A 19,008-nucleotide genomic window follows, 5' to 3' on the forward strand; every position below is an offset into this window, starting at 1 on the left:
ATCAGAATATGAGCATAGCTCACTTATATTCACTTAAATATTGAAACGTTAGCGATACTGGTTCAAAAAGAAAGTGCCAGCGATTGAATGTCAAAGTGTGGTTTGAACGCTCCGCCCCCCAGCTGAACTGGAAGTTTCGATTGGTTTTGCACCCGAGTCAAATCTGTCTGCTGCTGGCTGAAGCGCTTCAGACCTGTCTATTATTGGCTGAAGCATTTCAGACCTGTCTATTATTGGCTGAAGCATTTCAGATCTGTCAGTTATTGGCTGAAGCACTTCAGATCTGTCTATTATTGGCTGAAGCGCTTCAGACCTGTCTGTTATTGGCTGAAGCGCTTCAGACCTGTCTGTTATTGGCTGAAGCATTTCAGACCTGTCTGTTATTGGCTGAAGCTCAGGGATCCACCGCAGTAATTTGAAAAGGCCCAGCTCACCGTTGCCCAGTCTGCACTTTTGTCAAAGTACTTTTTGGTGAAAATTAAATGTAGCGAAGTTAAAATCTTTATTTTTATTCAACTCAAGTAAAAGTTCAAGTACCACAATTTAATTATTTGAAAGTATTTGTAATTACTTACTTTCCGACTCTGGAACTGTACACACTTTTAATGGCGTACAAGTGTAGTAATTACGATGCAGTCTTCCTGATTCTCAATAATTTTTGAATGACTGTCTGAGACTGACATCTAGTGGACGTTTTATGATCTGTGACTTTACAGCAGGATTCCTCTTTCTATTCCTGGAGAGACACAACAGGGTTTCATTTCAGCTATTACTGAACACACCTGAATTAACTAAGAAAGGTTTTTGCATTTAAAATAACATCCAGGTGTGTGGGAGTATGGTTGAAACTGAACTCCTCAGGAATACGGCTGTCCAGGACCAGGAAGGAAGAACCTGCTTTACAGACTTGCAGATAAACCTGTTTTGCACACGTCACTCAAACACAGAACCAGGAATCACATGATTTCAGGGAAAGAGAAACTGAAGTGCAGTTGAGCTGTTGTGTGTCTCATGCAGTAAAATGGCAGAAGCCAGAATTTCAGTGGATCAGAATAAGTTCCTGTGTTCAGTGTGTCTGGATCTCCTGACGGATCCAGTGGCCATTCCCTGTGGACACAGTTACTGTAAGATCTGTATTACAGGCTGCTGGGATCAGGAGGATGAGAAGAGAGTCTACAGCTGCCCTCAGTGCAGACAGACCTTCAGTCCAAGACCTGCTTTAGCTAAAAACACCATGCTGGCTGAACTGGTGGAGAAACTGAAGAAGACTAAACCTCCTGCTGACTGTTACGCTGGAGCTGGAGATGTGCAGTGTGACGTCTGTACTGGAAGAAAACACAAAGCCGTCAAGACCTGTCTGGTGTGTCTGATCTCTTACTGTCAAAGTCACCTTGAACAACATGAGAGTTGGTTTAAAGGAAAGAGACACAATTTGACTGATGCCACTGGACGACTGCAGGAGATGATCTGCCAAACACATGATAAACTCCTTGAGGTTTTCTGTCGCACTGACCAGAAGTTTATATGTGTGCTGTGTACGATGGACGATCATAAAAACCATGACACTGTATCAGCTGCAGCACAGAGGACAGAGAAACAGGTATGAAACTACACACTGATGAAATAATGTTGACACTGTTTATATTGGCACCATATGATCAGGAAACATCATTCACACTGCAGACGTCACAGAAGTGAACAGAAGCTGCAAGTGGACTTTCACTGCTGAGCGTATTTGAAGTATTTGAATTTAACTTAACAGAAAATATGGTGAAAATACACTGTAAACATTGATCAACACAAACTTTTGTAAAACAGGCTTTAATGAAGAAATAAAATAAAAATAAAATAATGGAAAATATTTTGCAGGGGTGACGTACGCTTTCTTAGTAGCTTCCCCCAGACTGTGGAATGCTAGTTAAAAAAAAAAATTGCCGTATAATCAATGAGGAAGTTTTATTGCATTGTGTTTTATTTATTAAATTGTATTGTTATGTTTTTATTGTGCAGCACATTGGTCAACCTAGGTTGTGCTTAATGTTGCTATATATAAAAAATTTACATTGACAAAATTGACATTGTTCAGTAAATCTGACTCCATTTGAACTATATAGAGCCGCAGGTCTGTTATGCAGCTGAAACACTGTCATTGTGAAGCTTTACATCTGAGTCAGTTTCACTTTTATGAAACTGATGCTTGCTGTGTTAAACAGGCCTTATGCTTCATGTAAATTCATGTACAATGGTGGTAACTGATCAATCATCCCTTCAGGAGTTTGAACCTCCAGCCATTGGTTATTAATTCTACTGTTACTGGATTCAACTCTTCACATGATGATATAGTGACAGTATAAGGTGCCATCTGTGTTATTGGTTTGTGCTGCAGAAGCAGCTGAAGGAGACGCAGAGGTCGTTCCAGCAGAGGATCCAGCAGAGAGAGAAAGATCTTCAGCAGCTGAGAGAGGCTGTAGAGGCTCATAAGGTGAGTCTGCAGAAGAAGAGAAGTTTGAGAAGTCTCAGTCAGGACTCACTGAAGCTCACTGTGTGATTGTGGTGTGTGTCCTAACAGCGCTCTGCACACACAGCAGTGGAGGACAGTGAGAGGATCTTCACTGAGCTCATCCGCTCCATTGAGAGAAGCCGCTCTGAGGCGACACAGCGGATCAGAGATCAGGAAAAGACTGCAGTGAGTCGAGCTGAAGAACGACTGGAGCGACTGGAGCAGGAGATCAATGATCTGAGGAGGAGAGACGCTGAGCTGGAGCAGCTTTCACACACACAGGATCACATACATTTCCTGCAGGTAACAGAGATCGAGAAGAACAGGATCATAGTGGACTTGAGCAAGAGACTCTCAGAGAAACATTTCATGAGAGCAGAATGAGCCGCTGACTGAAGTGTTGATCTGTGTGTTCAGTTATTATATAATCATCAGTCAGACTCTCATCTGATAACCTTTTCAAAGAGACACTTACAAATGCAGGAAATCTCAGGAACTCTCTCTTCTTGTGGTGGGGGTTCGAGGGCAAAAAGGGGGCTTATCTTAATGAATTATAATAAATTAACAAAACTGTACCATTCACACTCCGACTATGCCACCCAGGGAATTTCACCCAAAAAATTAGAATGAGCCCCTGCAAAAGGCATACACAGGTTTGTATCACTGATAAGAGTCAGAGACATGGGTCATCGTACAAAAAATAAACTTTATTGACAATTCTTAAAAAAAGAACAATGTTAAAATAAATATGGAGCACTTTGTTCCAACCCAACAGGCCACTAAGGGTTTAGGACAATGTCAAGGCCAGGGACGAGGGCTTACCAAAGCCCCTTTCACACAGAGATTCTGGAAAATACACGGATAAAGTGACCTGGGATTTGACCCGGGTTCGTTTGATTTTGGTTCATTCACACTGCCAGTGATTTTCCGGAATCAGAGAGCGCGTTCACACACAACCCGTAAAAAATCCCGTAAAGACACGTGACATCGATGTGACTTGTAATGTCTCAGCGGCGTCTTAAGTTTGCTTATGAGCTGCGATCTCTCTCGAGAAACCACGCTTGTGCATTTATTTCTCTGATTCGATCATAAACTTGCGCATTACGTACCGCTTCACAGCTGGCGAACGATCCCGCGCTTCAGCGTCATCACTACGACACGGCATTATTACGGCTTTTGTTCACACAGCGCGCGTTCCGGGAGTGAACACGGCAATGTTACTAGGTCCCCAACCCGGCATCGATGCCGGCATCAATCCCGGGTCATGTTTGCGTTCACACAGAAGGCGTTCTGGCAATTTGCCGGCAATTTCCCAGGTTCAAAGCGCTGTGTGAAAGGGGCTCAACAGAGGCAGAAAGTTAGACCATACCACCCGCAGATAAAGGATCACTGCAATTCACTGTGCACACACACGCACGCACGCACACACACACACACACACACACAGGTGTTAACACAACACACAGTGACGAAGATACCATCACCCAAATAAGCTAGTCCTTTACCCCTGGTGCTCAGGCCCTGCCAACACACACAAAAAGATGCACATCAAATAAATCATCACTTTGAGAGCTGGGTTGATTATCAAGCTCAATCAAAACACAAAGTAACCAAATTCAATTACTGCAACTAATGAGACAATAAACAGTTGCTGAAACAAAACCACAATGCCAACAAAATATATACACATAAAGAAATCAACAAAGGAAACAAAATACCAACTTCAGTCAAACTTATGAATCAATCAAAGTCTGCAACTGAAGGAAGCAGGTAAAACAAAATTAAAGAAAACCCCCAAAATATAATTAGATTTAAGAAGAAGTAGACTGTTCAAACTTTAGAAAAAGAAAAAGCAAATACAACTGAAGAGAGCAAACAAAACAAAATTAAAGAATCAAATAAATTGGAATGAAAGAAAAAAAACAAAAATCACAATCCAGACTCTAGCACTAATCTTGTAATATCAAATCAAAAGAAACTAGAAACAATATAAAGGAGCCAAAGAGAACAAAAAATATTAGCTGAAGCCCCAAATTTGAAACAGGACAGCACTGCAGCCGTGAATGAATGTGTCACGGGGTGACAAATAAGCCCGGGACGATCCCCGCTAGAGAAACGTCCCTGTTGAGATTTGGGAAGTGAAACACCGTCCCAAAGCCGAGTGAGTGCCTGTCGCTATGGTAACTAGTGGCGGATTGACAGCAGGTGTGGGTAATTTGCGCTGAGCGTTTGAATGAGGCCACGCTAACTCATGAGAGTATAAAAAGTCAGAGGAAGAGAAAGTTGGGGTTGTTCCTCTCCTGCTTGTGGTGCTTTTGTTCCCGTTTGGATGTGGCTGGCTCCTGTTGGGAAGCGTTTCTCTGAAGTGGGTCGTTGAGGGCTCGTTGCGAGGAAAAAGGAATGTCGTGTGTATGAGGAATTGAAGACGGAGAGAGAGAGAGGGAAAGAGGGAAGTGCATCGTCTGGATGAAAGAGCGAAGATAAGTAACCGATTATTGAATCTCCTACCACACGTTTGATACTGAGATAGATGTGGGTTGAAGTGCTTGGAGTGTACCGTACGAATATCACTGAGTGAATTAAACTGATTCTCTGCCATTCTTATCTCCTCTTCCCGTTCGGATGGTGAAGCGAATCCAGTTTATGCCTATGAAGAAGTGTTTAAAATCTCCTTCCTCTCACTGCCGATCCTTTGCTCTTTAAACCGAGACCCAGGGTGAGTGCTGGCCTTAAGTACACTTAATGAGTGGATTTGCAGTGTTTGAATTGACGTTTCTTCTCTTTCCTCGCGTTGTATATTGGAGTGGAATTCCTGTGAGTGTGTGAAAGTCTGCTTTTAACTGCCGTGCGCTCGCCCAAGAGGCAGGCTGGTATATTGTACATCTTCAGAGCTTGGAGAGATCGAGTACGTCCAACTGAGGAACGGTTTGGGAAGGACAGCTGGCGTGAAGTCCTGTTTTCTCCACGACATACATAAGAACATTATATTGCTGTGTGAAGTATTGACTCTGTCTGCCCTAGAGAAAGCCCAGCCCAGTCTGTGACTGTGAGTTCGCTGTAGCCCCGAAGCCCACCTGTATGGTGTGGAGTCCCTGTCTTCTCCGCGACACATGTGAGAACGTTATATTGCTGTGTGAAGTATTGACTCTGTCTGCCCTAGAGAAAGCCCAGCCCAGTCTGTGACTGTGAGTTCGCTGCAGCCCCAAAGCCCACTTGTATGGTGTGAAGTCCCTGTCTTCTCCGCGACACATGTGAGAATATTATATTGCTGTGTGAAGTATTGACTCTGTCTGCCCTAGAGGAAGCCCAGCCCAGTCTGTGACTGTGAGTTCGCTGTAGCCCCGAAGCCCACCTGTATGGTGTGAAGTTCCTTTTTCTCCACGACATGTGAGAACATTTTATTGCTGTGTGAAGTTGCGATTCTGTCTGCCCTAGAGGAAGCCCGGTTTAGTTGGTGACTGCGAGTTCGCTACAGCCCTGGAGCCCACCTGTCGGGTGCGAATCACTCGTCCGCCCAAGATACCCACCTGCACACTATTGACTGCTGTGAACTGTCTCCCACTTGAAAAGAGGAGAGGAAGCTGTGGCCATCCACTCACCGGAGAACTCACCCGTCCAATCCACCTCCCATTGTGTACCCGATACCAGCTGGAGAAAGGAGCCCTGTTAACCTACATACCGTAAGATACTTACTTGCATACTATTGACTGCTGTGAACTGTCTCCCACTTGAAAGGAGGAGAGGAAGCTGTGGCTATCCACTCACCGGAGAACTCACCTGTCCATCACCTCCCATTGCGTACCTGATACCAGCTTGGAGAAAGGAACCCAGTTAACCTACATACCGTAAGATACCTACTTGTATCCTATCGACTGCTGTGAACTGTCCCCTACTAGAAAGAGGAGAGGAAGCTGTGGCTATCCACTCACCGGAGAACTCACCTGTCCATCACCTCCCATTGCGTACCTGATACCAGCTTGGAGAAAGGAACCCAGTTAACCTACATACCGTAAGACACCTACCTGTATCCTATCGACTGCTGTGAACTGTCCCCTACTAGAAAGAGAAGAGGAAGCTGTGGTCATCCACTCACTGGAGAACTCACCTGCTCATCACCTCCCATTGTGAACTTGATACCAGCGTGGAAGGAGCTTGGTCGATCTACTTACCGTAAGATATCTACCTGTATATTATTGACTGCTGTGAACTGTCCTTCACTTGGAAAGAGGAGAGGAAGCTGTGGCCATCCATTCACCGGAGAACTCACCTGTCCATCACCTTCCATTGTGCACCTGATACCTGCTTGGAGAAAGGAACTCTGTTAACCTGCATACCGTGAGATACTTACCTGTCCGGTACTCCTTACTGGGAATCGCCATCTGTGGGGAAGACTGTGTCTGCTTGCCGTCTTGGACTCCTCCCTGGACGAGGGAGAGAAGAAGACTTTTAGATTAGGATTACCAATTGTTTTATTCTTAATAAAATTTGTTACTCTTTACTCCTTGACTCTGGTCTCGTCTCTGGCACGCTCCTCAAAGTGTTCTGGGTCTAGGGGTGGGCATAGTCTGGTTCGGCCCATCCCGACCTGTGACAAATGCGAAGCACCCTGACTGGAATGCAGTTATGGGCCTTCACAAACCTATAAACAAAATTAGACTGTTACTCTGCTAGATTCATTCTCTCCTAACCTAATGTATGTACACGTAAAACTAATACATACCGATCGTCGAGAGAATGAGTCAATGCTTTATCAAGAGACAGTGAAACCGTAGCTTTCTCTGGCGAGGACCAGAGCAGAGAAACAACAGCAATCCAGTTACTGCATCAAGTTCACAACTGAGAAAGGGAATAGATTAGGTAACATTCTTAAATACAGAACAGTGCTTCGAGAACGCACACATCATTCCACTAAGAACGATTAGTGAGAGATTAACAACAAATTCTCCCTACCTTCTCCAGTGTCCACATCCAGTTCATGCAAACAGCGATTACACAGTAACAAGCTTGTATTGTGGAAGACGGAAGCATGCTGTCCAAAACTAATCAGCGTCTCTAAAATGTACTTTAGACAGAACGCACTTCTCGTAACTGAATACACTTCATGACCTACAAACAACTAGCAGTATATTCTCCTTACCGACTCAGGTGCTCGCATCTGGTTCCCAGGAAGTGGTGACGGAAGCGTGGTGACGGAAGCGTGTTAACGACGCAGCAGTTCACAAAAAGTGACGCATAACAGGTGGCACATACGTTCCTGTTTTTATACCCATCCACCATGGTTCCATGCTCTTCGGCTTCACCGTGGTTTGTCACCCCTCATATGCCCCCTCCGGCTCCACCTTGGTCAGACATTACCCTGGTTTCACCCACGGACTTCCGGACCACCCCCCTTTTGACTCCACAGGGCTCCTGCTTCCCTCTGGCTCCTCCTTTATCCTTGTTCCCAATGGATCTGCCTCACTCTTTCAAGCCCCCAGTTTCACCTCAGTCCTGTGAGCCTGTGGCTCCTTCTTGAACTTCCAGGTACAGCCCTGCACGGCCCAAAAAATCCAGCCCTGAATTTTAAAAAGCCCGACAACGTCTGAAATTTTTTAGCCCGAACCCAACCTGACCCAAGACCAACATCAATATCACTTCACGCTCTCTGACGCACGCTCTCTGATTCGCGCTGTCTCTGCTATACGCACACACACGCTACTAAGAGGTAAACTTTTATTATAGGCCTCAAACATAACTACCACCACCGACAATCATGCCCACAAATATTAATACAGACTGTCCATTAAAGAGAACCATAAGCATGCAGTAGAGAATTATATAGCCAAATGTGATCCAGCAGTAAATAAAGATTTACGGTGGCACGGCCTACCTTTTTTTTGATGTTAAGTAACTTTACTGAAGAACAACGTTTCAAAGAACTCTTCACCAACTGGCTAACATGTAAGGGTTAATGCCCGACGAGGTGTCCATTGTCAGGTATTAATGGACGACGGGGTTGCCTCTGCCGAAGTCCATTAATACCTGACAATGGACACATCGAAGGGCATTAACCCGCTTATACCATGGTCACTTGCCAAATAACACATTTTTAAAACATTAGTTTATATTTGAATTAGTTTTACAATCGAAATATCTAAAGTTTTTACAAACAATAACTTGGTTTCGGAGATATTTATAGTCCGCTCAACTCGTAGAACCCTTCAGTTTTGTTTTGATACAATAAATTGTAAACGAATACTTTGACCGCCTGTTGCTATGGTTACTCACAGCTGATATAGCCAGCGCATTTATTTCTTAATTTCGAACGGTAAACAGTCAGTTTCACCAGAACTCCTTGACTAGGTGTCCTCTATCACTTTTTAACGGACACCCTGCAGCCAATCAGAATTGAGTAATCACCCAGACCATGGTATAATAAATAATAATAAAAAATATAATAAAAAAAATCTGTTGAACTGAGTAGGCTACATGTACGTTGGTCATCATTCACTGTTTTTCGCGATTGTTGTGAAGAAGAAGAATAGCATCCACTGGTGAAGGCTTCAGGCTCATTGTTTGTTGTGGTAATCAAATCAAAACTCTTTCAAAATGCAGCTTTTCCCGAAGCATTGGGAACTTTTAGTAACTCCCCACGCTCCAAATTCTCTCTGATGCTCTGCATGGTCAACTGTCACCTAATGCATTGTACGCGTCATGTTACTCACGTAATCGCATATTGCATTGCCTATTTATAATATTATCAATATAACAATATTTCATACAGTAGCCTGTGCTCTGCGCGTATATTATGGGCATCATGAAAAGAGAGAAGCTAAATGAGCCCGAGTCTGACCCGAGCCCGATCTGTAAAAAAAAAAAAAAAAATGGCTCGAGCCCGTCCCGAATGGACTCAGTGTGAGTGAGCAAATGGCTTTGTCGGGACCCTACAGGCTTGCAGACCTCTAGTTCCAGGTCAATGGTATTGCCCTAGGTCTTTGCACTTCGGCTCGTTTGGTTCCTGGTCACACCCCGGCTCCAATGTGGCTCTTCCTCCAACCGTGGACTCCTCCTCCACCAGTCTCTCCATGGACTTTTTTGCCAGAGGGTTGTGGCCCCCATCCCACTACTTACTGAAGGAGCATAGAGCTAAGATGGAGCCGATGGGTCAACAGGCCAAGGTGGAGTAGTGGGCTTGGAGGTCAGAGGTGGAGCCAGAGAATCCGTAAAACAAATACTAGTTTGGTTTCTGTTCCTGTGTTTAGTACCTTTGTCATATGCTGCAATTAGATCATCATCTCATTCCTTACCTTTAAAGGAGCTGTATGTAAGAAATGTATTTCAATTAATCATAAAATGGCCCTGATATGTCACTAGACATTAAGAAATCATGTTCATTTCAAATACTTATATCACTGACAACAGTAGTATGGCCAGGATATTGTCATTTAAAAAGTGAAGTTGCAGCCCTCAACTGATGTTGATGTTGTCATCTTGTGTTTTGGCCTGAAGTTCCACCCTCCACCTATCTCCCAATCACGAAGTCAGTAGTGTTTCGGCATCTGGGTTGCCAGCTCTGCTGTAGTTACCACAGCTGCAGCTCCTTGTAGCAGCCTACTTTCCTGCTGGATCCTGCAGCATATCTGGCAACCTCGAGTCAGGGGGGAGGGGGAGGGGATACAGTGATTGCTGTACCAGTTTTGGCCACAATCTTACATACAGCTCCTTTAAATGTTCTTTGCATTTTTTGCAAAAATTCACCATACCATACCATACCATACCATCTTCTTCCTCTTATCCAAGAAGGCCGGGTACTCTGCACTGCCGATTGGCCCGTAAGCATAAACGACAGTGAGAGACCTATCCCCGACCCGTAGGCGCAGGGAAACGACCATCTCGTTCACCGGGGTAAACTCCAACACATGGCGGCTGAGCTGGGGGGCTATAAGCAAACCCACACCAGCCCGCCGCCTCTCTCCATGGGTAATTCCAGAGTGGTGAAGAGTCCATCCTCTCTCAAGGAGTGTGGTTCCAGAGCCCAAGCTGTGCATAGAGGTGAACCCGACTATCTCTAGTTGGAACCTCTCAACCTCATGCACAATCTCAGGCTCCTTCCCCGCCAGCGAGGTGACGTTCCACGTCCCTAGAGCTAGTTTCCATGTCCAGGGATCGGGTTGTCGAGGCCCCTGCCTTCGACTGCCGCCCGATCCTCTAAGCACCGGCCCCTTACAGTCCCTCGTGCAGGTGGTGAGCCCACAGGAAGGCGGCCCCATGTCGCTCCTTCGGGCTGAGCCCGGCCGGACCCCATGGGGGGAGGCCCGGCCACCAGGCGCTCGCATACGAGCCCCAACCCCGGGCCTGGCTCCAGGGTGGGGCCCCGGCTGCGCCATACCGGGCGACGTCACGGTCCTCGATTTAATCTTACCCATAAAGGTTTTTTTTAACCACTCTTAGTCTGACCCATCGCCTAGGACCTGTTTGCCTTGGGAGACCCTACCAGGGGCATATAGCCCCGGACAACATAGCTCCTTGGGTCATTTGGGTACTCAAACCCCTCCACCACGTTAAGGTGGCAGTTCAAGGAAGGGCAAAAATTCACCATGTAATGTTTTTGCTACAAATGCAGTGTCATTGTTACCATGTTAAAAACTCACTGGCGCCCCCTCCAGTTAGAAACGGCCTTGAATGTCAACATCATTGATGTGCTTGATCTGTTACATTTATGTTATTGGCAGATGCTTTATCATCCAAATGATTTCATAAAAAGTTCACATATAGTGTAAATGGCAAACACTAGTATGTGTAGCTCTAATGTCACATAATGAGTATGAGAAGAATGAAGCTGATGCTGTGAAAGTGCTGGATTGAGGAGAGTTACTAAAGATCAACAAGAGCCGCACAAATCTGACAGTAGAGCAGGTTATTGATGAAGTGCGGAGGTGATGAGCTTTGATTTCTGTTTTCTCTAGAGTTTCCAGTCTCTCTCAGCTCCTCCTGAATCTACTGACATAAATGAGAATCTCTTCAGTTCTCTCTCCTCTTTTGATGCCGTGAGAGAAATTGTCCGTCAGCTGAGAGACAAACTGGAGGATTTCTGCAAAGAGGAGCTGAAGAAGATCTCTGACAGAGGTAAAGTCCTGGAGATTCTGCTCTCAGAAATGATCCTCCATCTCAGATCATGTAGAAGATCATATTAGAAATGTCTTAGGAATGGATGTAGGGATCATTTTCTCTTGACATGATAATCACACTCTTCATGTCTGTTGATTTCCACAGGCACTTTCTCCAACATTGTTCCCAGGACCAGGAACGACTTCCTACAATGTAAGTCACTGAGAAAACAAGCAGAAAAACTCACTGAGTGTGTTCATGTTCTTCCTGGAGAAGTGAAAGAAAACATGACAGAAGAGTTTTAGAGTTGATCATGTAAATTATGATTTGCACAGGATATCTGGTAAACTGTACTTAGATTGAACATGAAGAATTCAGTTACACTGAAAAAAGTTATAACATTGATTCAACCTGAAAAATTTGAGTTAATAATTCACACAAAATATTTTTAACTTGAGTCACCATAAATTAGTAAATTTGGTTGAACTTGTAATTTTCCTGGCTAAGGAATATTAAACAGCTGGAGCCAGCTATTCAAAGTATTTTTTAGATGTCATCATTTGAAATTATTCTGTACACTCAAAAACAAGATTGTTCAATTTAATTAAATTAAAGGGATAGTTCAGCCAAAAATTATATTAAACCCATGATTTACTCACCCTCAAGCCGTTCGAGATGCATATGTCAATAATTTTTCAGACAAACACATTTTCAGTTATTTTAGAAAATGTCTTAGATCTTTCAGTGGTTATAATGTCAAGTTATGGGGTCCACCTCCATAAGTCAAGTCATATTTAAAACTTTATAAATGAAAATAACTGGCTTCCGGCAACGGTCGAAGCGCGTTCACGTTGAGATGGATGCCGGTGTATGTCGTAGGACGTAGCGTAGGAAGCGTCGTGACGTAGAACGAAGTATAGCTAAATCAAACGCTACGTCCTACGTCATACACCGGCATCCTTCTCCCGTGAACACGCGTCGACCATTGCCGGAAGCCAGTTATTTTCATTTATAAAGTTTTAAATATGTATATGTTTACGACAAAACCACACGGATTACCCTCAGAAGGCCTTCGTTTATCCCCCTGGAGCCGGATGGATTACTTTTATGAAGGATGCATGCACATTTTTGGGACTTGAAGGAGGTGGACCCCATAACTTGACATTATAACCACTGAAAGATCTAAGACATTTTCTAAAATAACTGAAAATGTGTTTGTCTGAAAAATGATTGACATATACATCTCGAACGGCTTGAGGGTGAGTAAATCATGGGTTTAATATCATTTTTGGCCGAACTATCCCTTTAAGGGCAACTTTTCCACACAATTAGTTTAGGTCTGTTCAACAAGAACACAACAAGACTAGTTTTGATGAACCAACCTAATAGATTAAGGTTCCTGTGTTGTATATTATACTATGGTCTGGGTGAATACTCGATTCTGATTGGCTGCAGGATGTCCATTAAAAAGTGATAGAGGACACCTAGTAAATAAACCGTCAAGCGTAACCAGGGAAACCAAGTTATTGTTTGTAAAAACTTTAAAATTTTAAAACTTAAAAAACTTTTTAAAATATAAACTAATGTTTTAAAAATGTGTTATTTGGCAAGTGACCATGGTATAAGCGGGTTAATGCCCTTCGAGATGTCCATTGTCAGGTATTAATGGACTTCGGCGGAGGCAAAGTCCATTCGCCGAAGTCCATTTGCCGAAGTCCATCCACAGCTCCGCTGCGCGTCGGACGGTTCACGCCTCGCCGTCGTCCATTAATACCTGACAATGGACACCTCGTCGGGCATTAACCCTTACATAACTAACAAAAGTTTGCCTGCATGTTAAAGACAGTTATGTTTATTATTATTTAAAATGTGTTATTAATGTGAGTCATTATTGTTTCACAGAAAGGGTTTAGATTAAGCCAGGATTAGGGCTAAGTTCAATTAGGGTAAAGAAATATATTTGAAATATATTTTCAGGATATATTTTGGAATATATGCAAATATTTGAAATTGGCCCAATAAATATATTTCATACTTATATTTCATATATTTTTGTTATATTTCAGAATATATTTCAATGTATTTTTTTCTGTATGGGTCCCCAAAAGTGTCAAAAATATATGTGGCATATATTCCAAATACATTGAAATATATTCTGAAAATATATTTCAAATATTATTTTTTTTATTTATGGGTATTTAAGTAGCTTTTTATAAACATGCCTTAGGAGAAAAAAAAAACTACTGTTGGTCATCTTGAGACAAAACAATGGCACTGACATATTTTAAGATATTTCAATGCTAGTTCCTTTCAGTTTAAACAGCTCAAACATGCATTTTAGTCTGGGACTAGCTTAAGCCTTGTCTGTGAAACTGGGGGTATATGTAACATACGGTATGAGCACGTAAGAAGAGACTAGTCTCAGGGTACGTTTACACAACTACAATAAACTTAAAATGGAAAAGTATTTCCATTGTGTTTTTCACGTACAGATGACAACATTGACAAAAAAATCCCCATTCACAAGGATCAGTGAAAACGACTAAAAACACTGTATTATTCATGCCAGGCCAGAAGATGGCGATGTCGCTTTGTAAAGACACTACGCGCCTATAGACTGAACATGTTATATGCATGTGCATGATGTCGCTGTTTTCAAAAATGAACTTTTTTGTAGTTTACACGGAGACGATAACAGTATTGTTTTCAAAACCTGGCACTTTTCAAAAGTTTGCATTTTCAGGCCTCCAAAACTCAATTGTTGTGTAAATGAATGGCCAACACATGCATAAGAAGTTTTTTAGCTGAAAATGGTGTTGTGTGACAAAATATTTTTGAGAGGTCATCATTTGAAATTATTGTGTATATTCTAAATAGTATGTTCAATGAACTTAATTAAAGGACAACTTTCCATTAGTTTAGATCTGGGGTGTATTCTGGAAAGCAAGTTATGTGACATACATGTAAGTAAGCGAATAACCTCAACTTTTGGTTCCAAAAACAGAAGTAACTTTCAGGGTATGTAAGTAGCCATACGTAGTAACCTACTCTCTGAACTCTCTGGAGCAGATTCTGTTCCAGGGTTAGTTTACCTCAAGAGGAGTTCAGATAATGAACTGAGAGTGTGTGTTTGCAGACTCTGATGGAGAGTGTGTGTTTGCAGACTCTGATGGAGAGTGTGTGTGTGCAGACTCTGATGGGGAGTGTGTGTTTGCAGACTCTGATGGAGAGTGTGTGTTTGCAGACTCTGATGGAGAGTGTGTGTGTGCAGACTCTGATGGAGAGTGTGTGTGTGCAGACTCTGATGGAGAGTGTGTGTCTGCAGACTCTGATGGAGAGTGTGTGTGTGCAGACTCTGATGGAGAGTGTGTGTTTGCAGACTCTGATGGGGAGTGTGTGTCTGCAGACTCTGATAGGGAGTGTGTGTTTGCAGACTCTGATGGAGAGTGTGTGTTTGCAGACTCTGATGGGGAGTGTGTGTCTGCAGACTCTAATGGAGTGTGTGTGTGTGTGTGTGTGTGTGTGTGTGTCTGCAGACTCTGATGGAGAGTGTGTGTGTGCAGACTCTGATGGAGAGTGTGTGTCTGCAGACTCTGATGGAGAGTGTGTGTCTGCAGACTCTGATGGGGAGTGTGTGTCTGCAGACTCTGATGGAGAGTGTGTGTTTGCAGACTCTGATGGAGAGTGTGTGTCTGCAGACTCTGATGGGGAGTGTGTGTTTGCAGACTCTGATGGGGAGTGTGTGTGTGCAGACTCTGATGGGGAGTGTGTGTCTGCAGACTCTGATGGTGTGTGTGTGTTTGCAGACTCTGATGGAGTGTGTGTGTGTGTGTGTGTGTGTGTGTGTGTGTGTGTTTGCAGACTCTGATGGAGAGTGTGTGTGTGCAGACTCTGATGGAGAGTGTGTGTGTGCAGACTCTGATGGGGAGTGTGTGTCTGCAGACTCTGATGGAGAGTGTGTGTCTGCAGACTCTGATGGTGTGTGTGTGTTTGCAGACTCTGATGGAGAGTGTGTGTTTGCAGACTCTGATGGAGAGTGTGTGTTTGCAGACTCTGATGGAGAGTGTGTGTTTGCAGACTCTGATGGAGAGTGTGTGTCTGCAGACTCTGATGGAGAGTGTGTGTTTGCAGACTCTGATGGAGAGTGTGTGTCTGCAGACTCTCATGGAGAGTGTGTGTCTGCAGACTCTGATGGAGAGTGTGTGTGTGCAGACTCTGATGGAGAGTGTGTGTGTGCAGACTCTGATGGAGAGTGTGTGTGTGCAGACTCTGATGGAGAGTGTGTGTGCAGACTCTGATGGGGAGTGTGTGTTTGCAGACTCTGATGGAGTGTGTGTGTTTGCAGACTCTGATGGTGTGTGTGTGTTTGCAGACTCTGATGGAGAGTGTGTGTGTTTGCAGACTCTGATGGGGAGTGTGTGTCTGCAGACTCTGATGGAGAGTGTGTGTTTGCAGACTCTGATGGAGAGTGTGTGTGTTTGCAGACTCTGATGGGGAGTGTGTGTGTTTGCAGACTCTGATGGAGAGTGTGTGTGTTTGCAGACTCTGATGGGGAGTGTGTGTCTGCAGACTCTGATGGAGAGTGTGTGTTTGCAGACTCTGATGGGGAGTGTGTGTGTGCAGACTTTGATGGAGAGTGTGTGTGTGCAGACTTTGATGGAGAGTGTGTGTCTGCAGACTCTGATGGAGAGTGTGTGTGTGCAGACTCTGATGGGGAGTGTGTGTTTGCAGACTCTGATGGGGAGTGTGTGTCTGCAGACTCTGATGGTGAGTGTGTGTGTGCAGACTCTGATGGGGAGTGTGTGTTTGCAGACTCTGATGGAGAGTGTGTGTGTGTGCAGACTCTGATGGAGAGTGTGTGTTTGCAGACTCTGATGGGGAGTGTGTGTTTGCAGACTCTGATGGAGAGTGTGTGTGTGTGCAGACTCTGATGGAGAGTGTGTGTTTGCAGACTCTGATGGGGAGTGTGTGTCTGCAGACTCTGATGGAGAGTGTGTGTCTGCAGACTCTGATGGAGAGTGTGTGTCTGCAGACTCTGATGGAGAGTGTGTGTTTGCAGACTCTGATGGAGAGTGTGTGTGTGTGTGCAGACTCTGATGGGGAGTGTGTGTTTGCAGACTCTGATGGGGAGTGTGTGTCTGCAGACTCTGATGGAGAGTGTGTGTCTGCAGACTCTGATGGAGAGTGTGTGTTTGCAGACTCTGATGGAGAGTGTGTGTGTGTGTGCAGACTCTGATGGGGAGTGTGTGTTTGCAGACTCTGATGGGGAGTGTGTGTCTGCAGACTCTGATGGGGAGTGTGTGTCTGCAGACTCTGATGGGGAGTGTGTGTCTGCAGACTCTGATGGAGAGTGTGTGTTTGCAGACTCTGATGGGGAGTGTGTGTTTGCAGACTCTGATGGAGAGTGTGTGTTTGCAGACTCTGATGGAGAGTGTGTGTCTGCAGACTCTGATGGAGAGTGTGTGTTTGCAGACTCTGATGGAGAGTGTGTGTTTGCAGACTTTGATGGAGAGTGTGTGTTTGCAGACTCTGATGGGGAGTGTGTGTTTGCAGACTCTGATGGAGAGTGTGTGTTTGCAGACTCTGATGGAGAGTGTGTGTGTGTCTGCAGACTCTGATGGAGAGTGTGTGTCTGCAGACTCTGATGGAGAGTGTGTGTTTGCAGACTCTGATGGGGAGTGTGTGTTTGCAGACTCTGATGGAGAGTGTGTGTGTGCAGACTCTGATGGAGAGTGTGTGTTTGCAGACTCTGATGGGGAGTGTGTGTCTGCAGACTCTGATGGGGAGTGTGTGTTTGCAGACTCTGATGGGGAGTGTGTGTGTGCAGACTCTGATGGAGAGTGTGTGTTTGCAGACTCAGATGGAGAGTGTGTGTGTGCAGACTCTGATGGAGAGTGTGTGTCTGCAGACTCTGATGGAGAGTGTGTGTTTGCAGACTCTGATGGGGAGTGTGTGTCTGCAGACTCTGATGGAGAGTGTGTGTGTGCAGACTCTGATGGAGAGTGTGTGTCTGCAGACTCTGATGGAGAGTGTGTGTTTGCAGACTCTGATGGGGAGTGTGTGTTTGCAGACTCTGATGGGGAGTGTGTGTCTGCAGACTCTGATGGGGAGTGTGTGTCTGCAGACTCTGATGGAGAGTGTGTGTCTGCAGACTCTGATGGAGAGTGTGTGTCTGCAGACTCTGATGGAGAGTGTGTGTCTGCAGACTCTGATGGAGAGTGTGTGTGTGCAGACTCTGATGGAGAGTGTGTGTCTGCAGACTCTGATGGGGAGTGTGTGTCTGCAGACTCTGATGGAGAGTGTGTGTTTGCAGACTCTGATGGGGAGTGTGTGTCTGCAGACTCTGATGGAGAGTGTGTGTGTGCAGACTCTGATGGAGAGTGTGTGTCTGCAGACTCTGATGGGGAGTGTGTGTCTGCAGACTCTGATGGAGAGTGTGTGTTTGCAGACTCTGATGGGGAGTGTGTGTCTGCAGACTCTGATGGGGAGTGTGTGTCTGCAGACTCTGATGGGGAGTGTGTGTCTGCAGACTCTGATGGGAAGTGTGTGTTTGCAGACTCTGATGGAGAGTGTGTGTCTGCAGACTCTGATGGGGAGTGTGTGTGTGTCTGCAGACTCTGATGGAGAGTGTGTGTTTGCAGACTCTGATGGGGAGTGTGTGTCTGCAGACTCTGATGGGGAGTGTGTGTTTGCAGACTCTGATGGAGAGTGTGTGTCTGCAGACTCTGATGGGGAGTGTGTGTGTGTCTGCAGACTCTGATGGAGAGTGTGTGTCTGCAGACTCTGATGGGGAGTGTGTGTTTGCAGACTCTGATGGAGTGTGTGTGTGTGCAGACTCTGATGGAGAGTGTGTGTGTGTCTGCAGACTCTGATGGAGAGTGTGTGTTTGCAGACTCTGATGGGGAGTGTGTGTTTGCAGACTCTGATGGGGAGTGTGTGTTTGCAGACTCTGATGGAGAGTGTGTGTCTGCAGACTCTGATGGAGAGTGTGTGTCTGCAGACTCTGATGGAGAGTGTGTGTTTGCAGACTCTGATGGGGAGTGTGTGTTTGCAGACTCTGATGGAGAGTGTGTGTGTGCAGACTCTGATGGAGAGTGTGTGTTTGCAGACTCTGATGGGGAGTGTGTGTCTGCAGACTCTGATGGGGAGTGTGTGTCTGCAGACTCTGATGGGGAGTGTGTGTCTGCAGACTCTGATGGAGAGTGTGTGTTTGCAGACTCTGATGGGGAGTGTGTGTTTGCAGACTCTGATGGAGAGTGTGTGTGTGCAGACTCTGATGGGGAGTGTGTGTTTGCAGACTCTGATGGAGTGTGTGTGTTTGCAGACTCTGATGGTGTGTGTGTGTGTGTGTGCAGACTCTGATGGAGAGTGTGTGTGTGTGTGTGTGTGCAGACTCTGATGGAGAGTGTGTGTGTGTGTGT

General features: G+C 45.0%; 1 protein-coding gene across 4 annotated transcripts in view; it reads left to right on the forward strand.

Moving 5' to 3' along the window:
- Window positions 1-958: 958 nt before the first annotated feature.
- Window positions 959-19,008, forward strand: part of LOC307164937 (E3 SUMO-protein ligase RanBP2-like) — a 73,381-nt gene continuing 55,331 nt past the window's right edge. For all 4 annotated transcript variants that reach the window (XM_079882158.1, XM_079882159.1, XM_079882160.1 and 1 more), the window contains exons 1-5: window positions 959-1,600; window positions 2,387-2,482; window positions 2,570-2,803; window positions 11,446-11,605; window positions 11,753-11,800. In XM_079882158.1, the coding sequence (XP_079738284.1) occupies window positions 1,022-1,600; window positions 2,387-2,482; window positions 2,570-2,803; window positions 11,446-11,605; window positions 11,753-11,800 (1,117 nt within the window). In that variant the 5' untranslated portion in view covers window positions 959-1,021. The remainder of the gene's footprint in view (window positions 1,601-2,386; window positions 2,483-2,569; window positions 2,804-11,445; window positions 11,606-11,752; window positions 11,801-19,008) is intronic.

The sequence above is a fragment of the Squalius cephalus genome, assembly GCF_949319135.1.
Source record: "Squalius cephalus genome assembly, chromosome: 9".
Classification (NCBI taxonomy): domain Eukaryota; kingdom Metazoa; phylum Chordata; class Actinopteri; order Cypriniformes; family Leuciscidae; genus Squalius; species Squalius cephalus.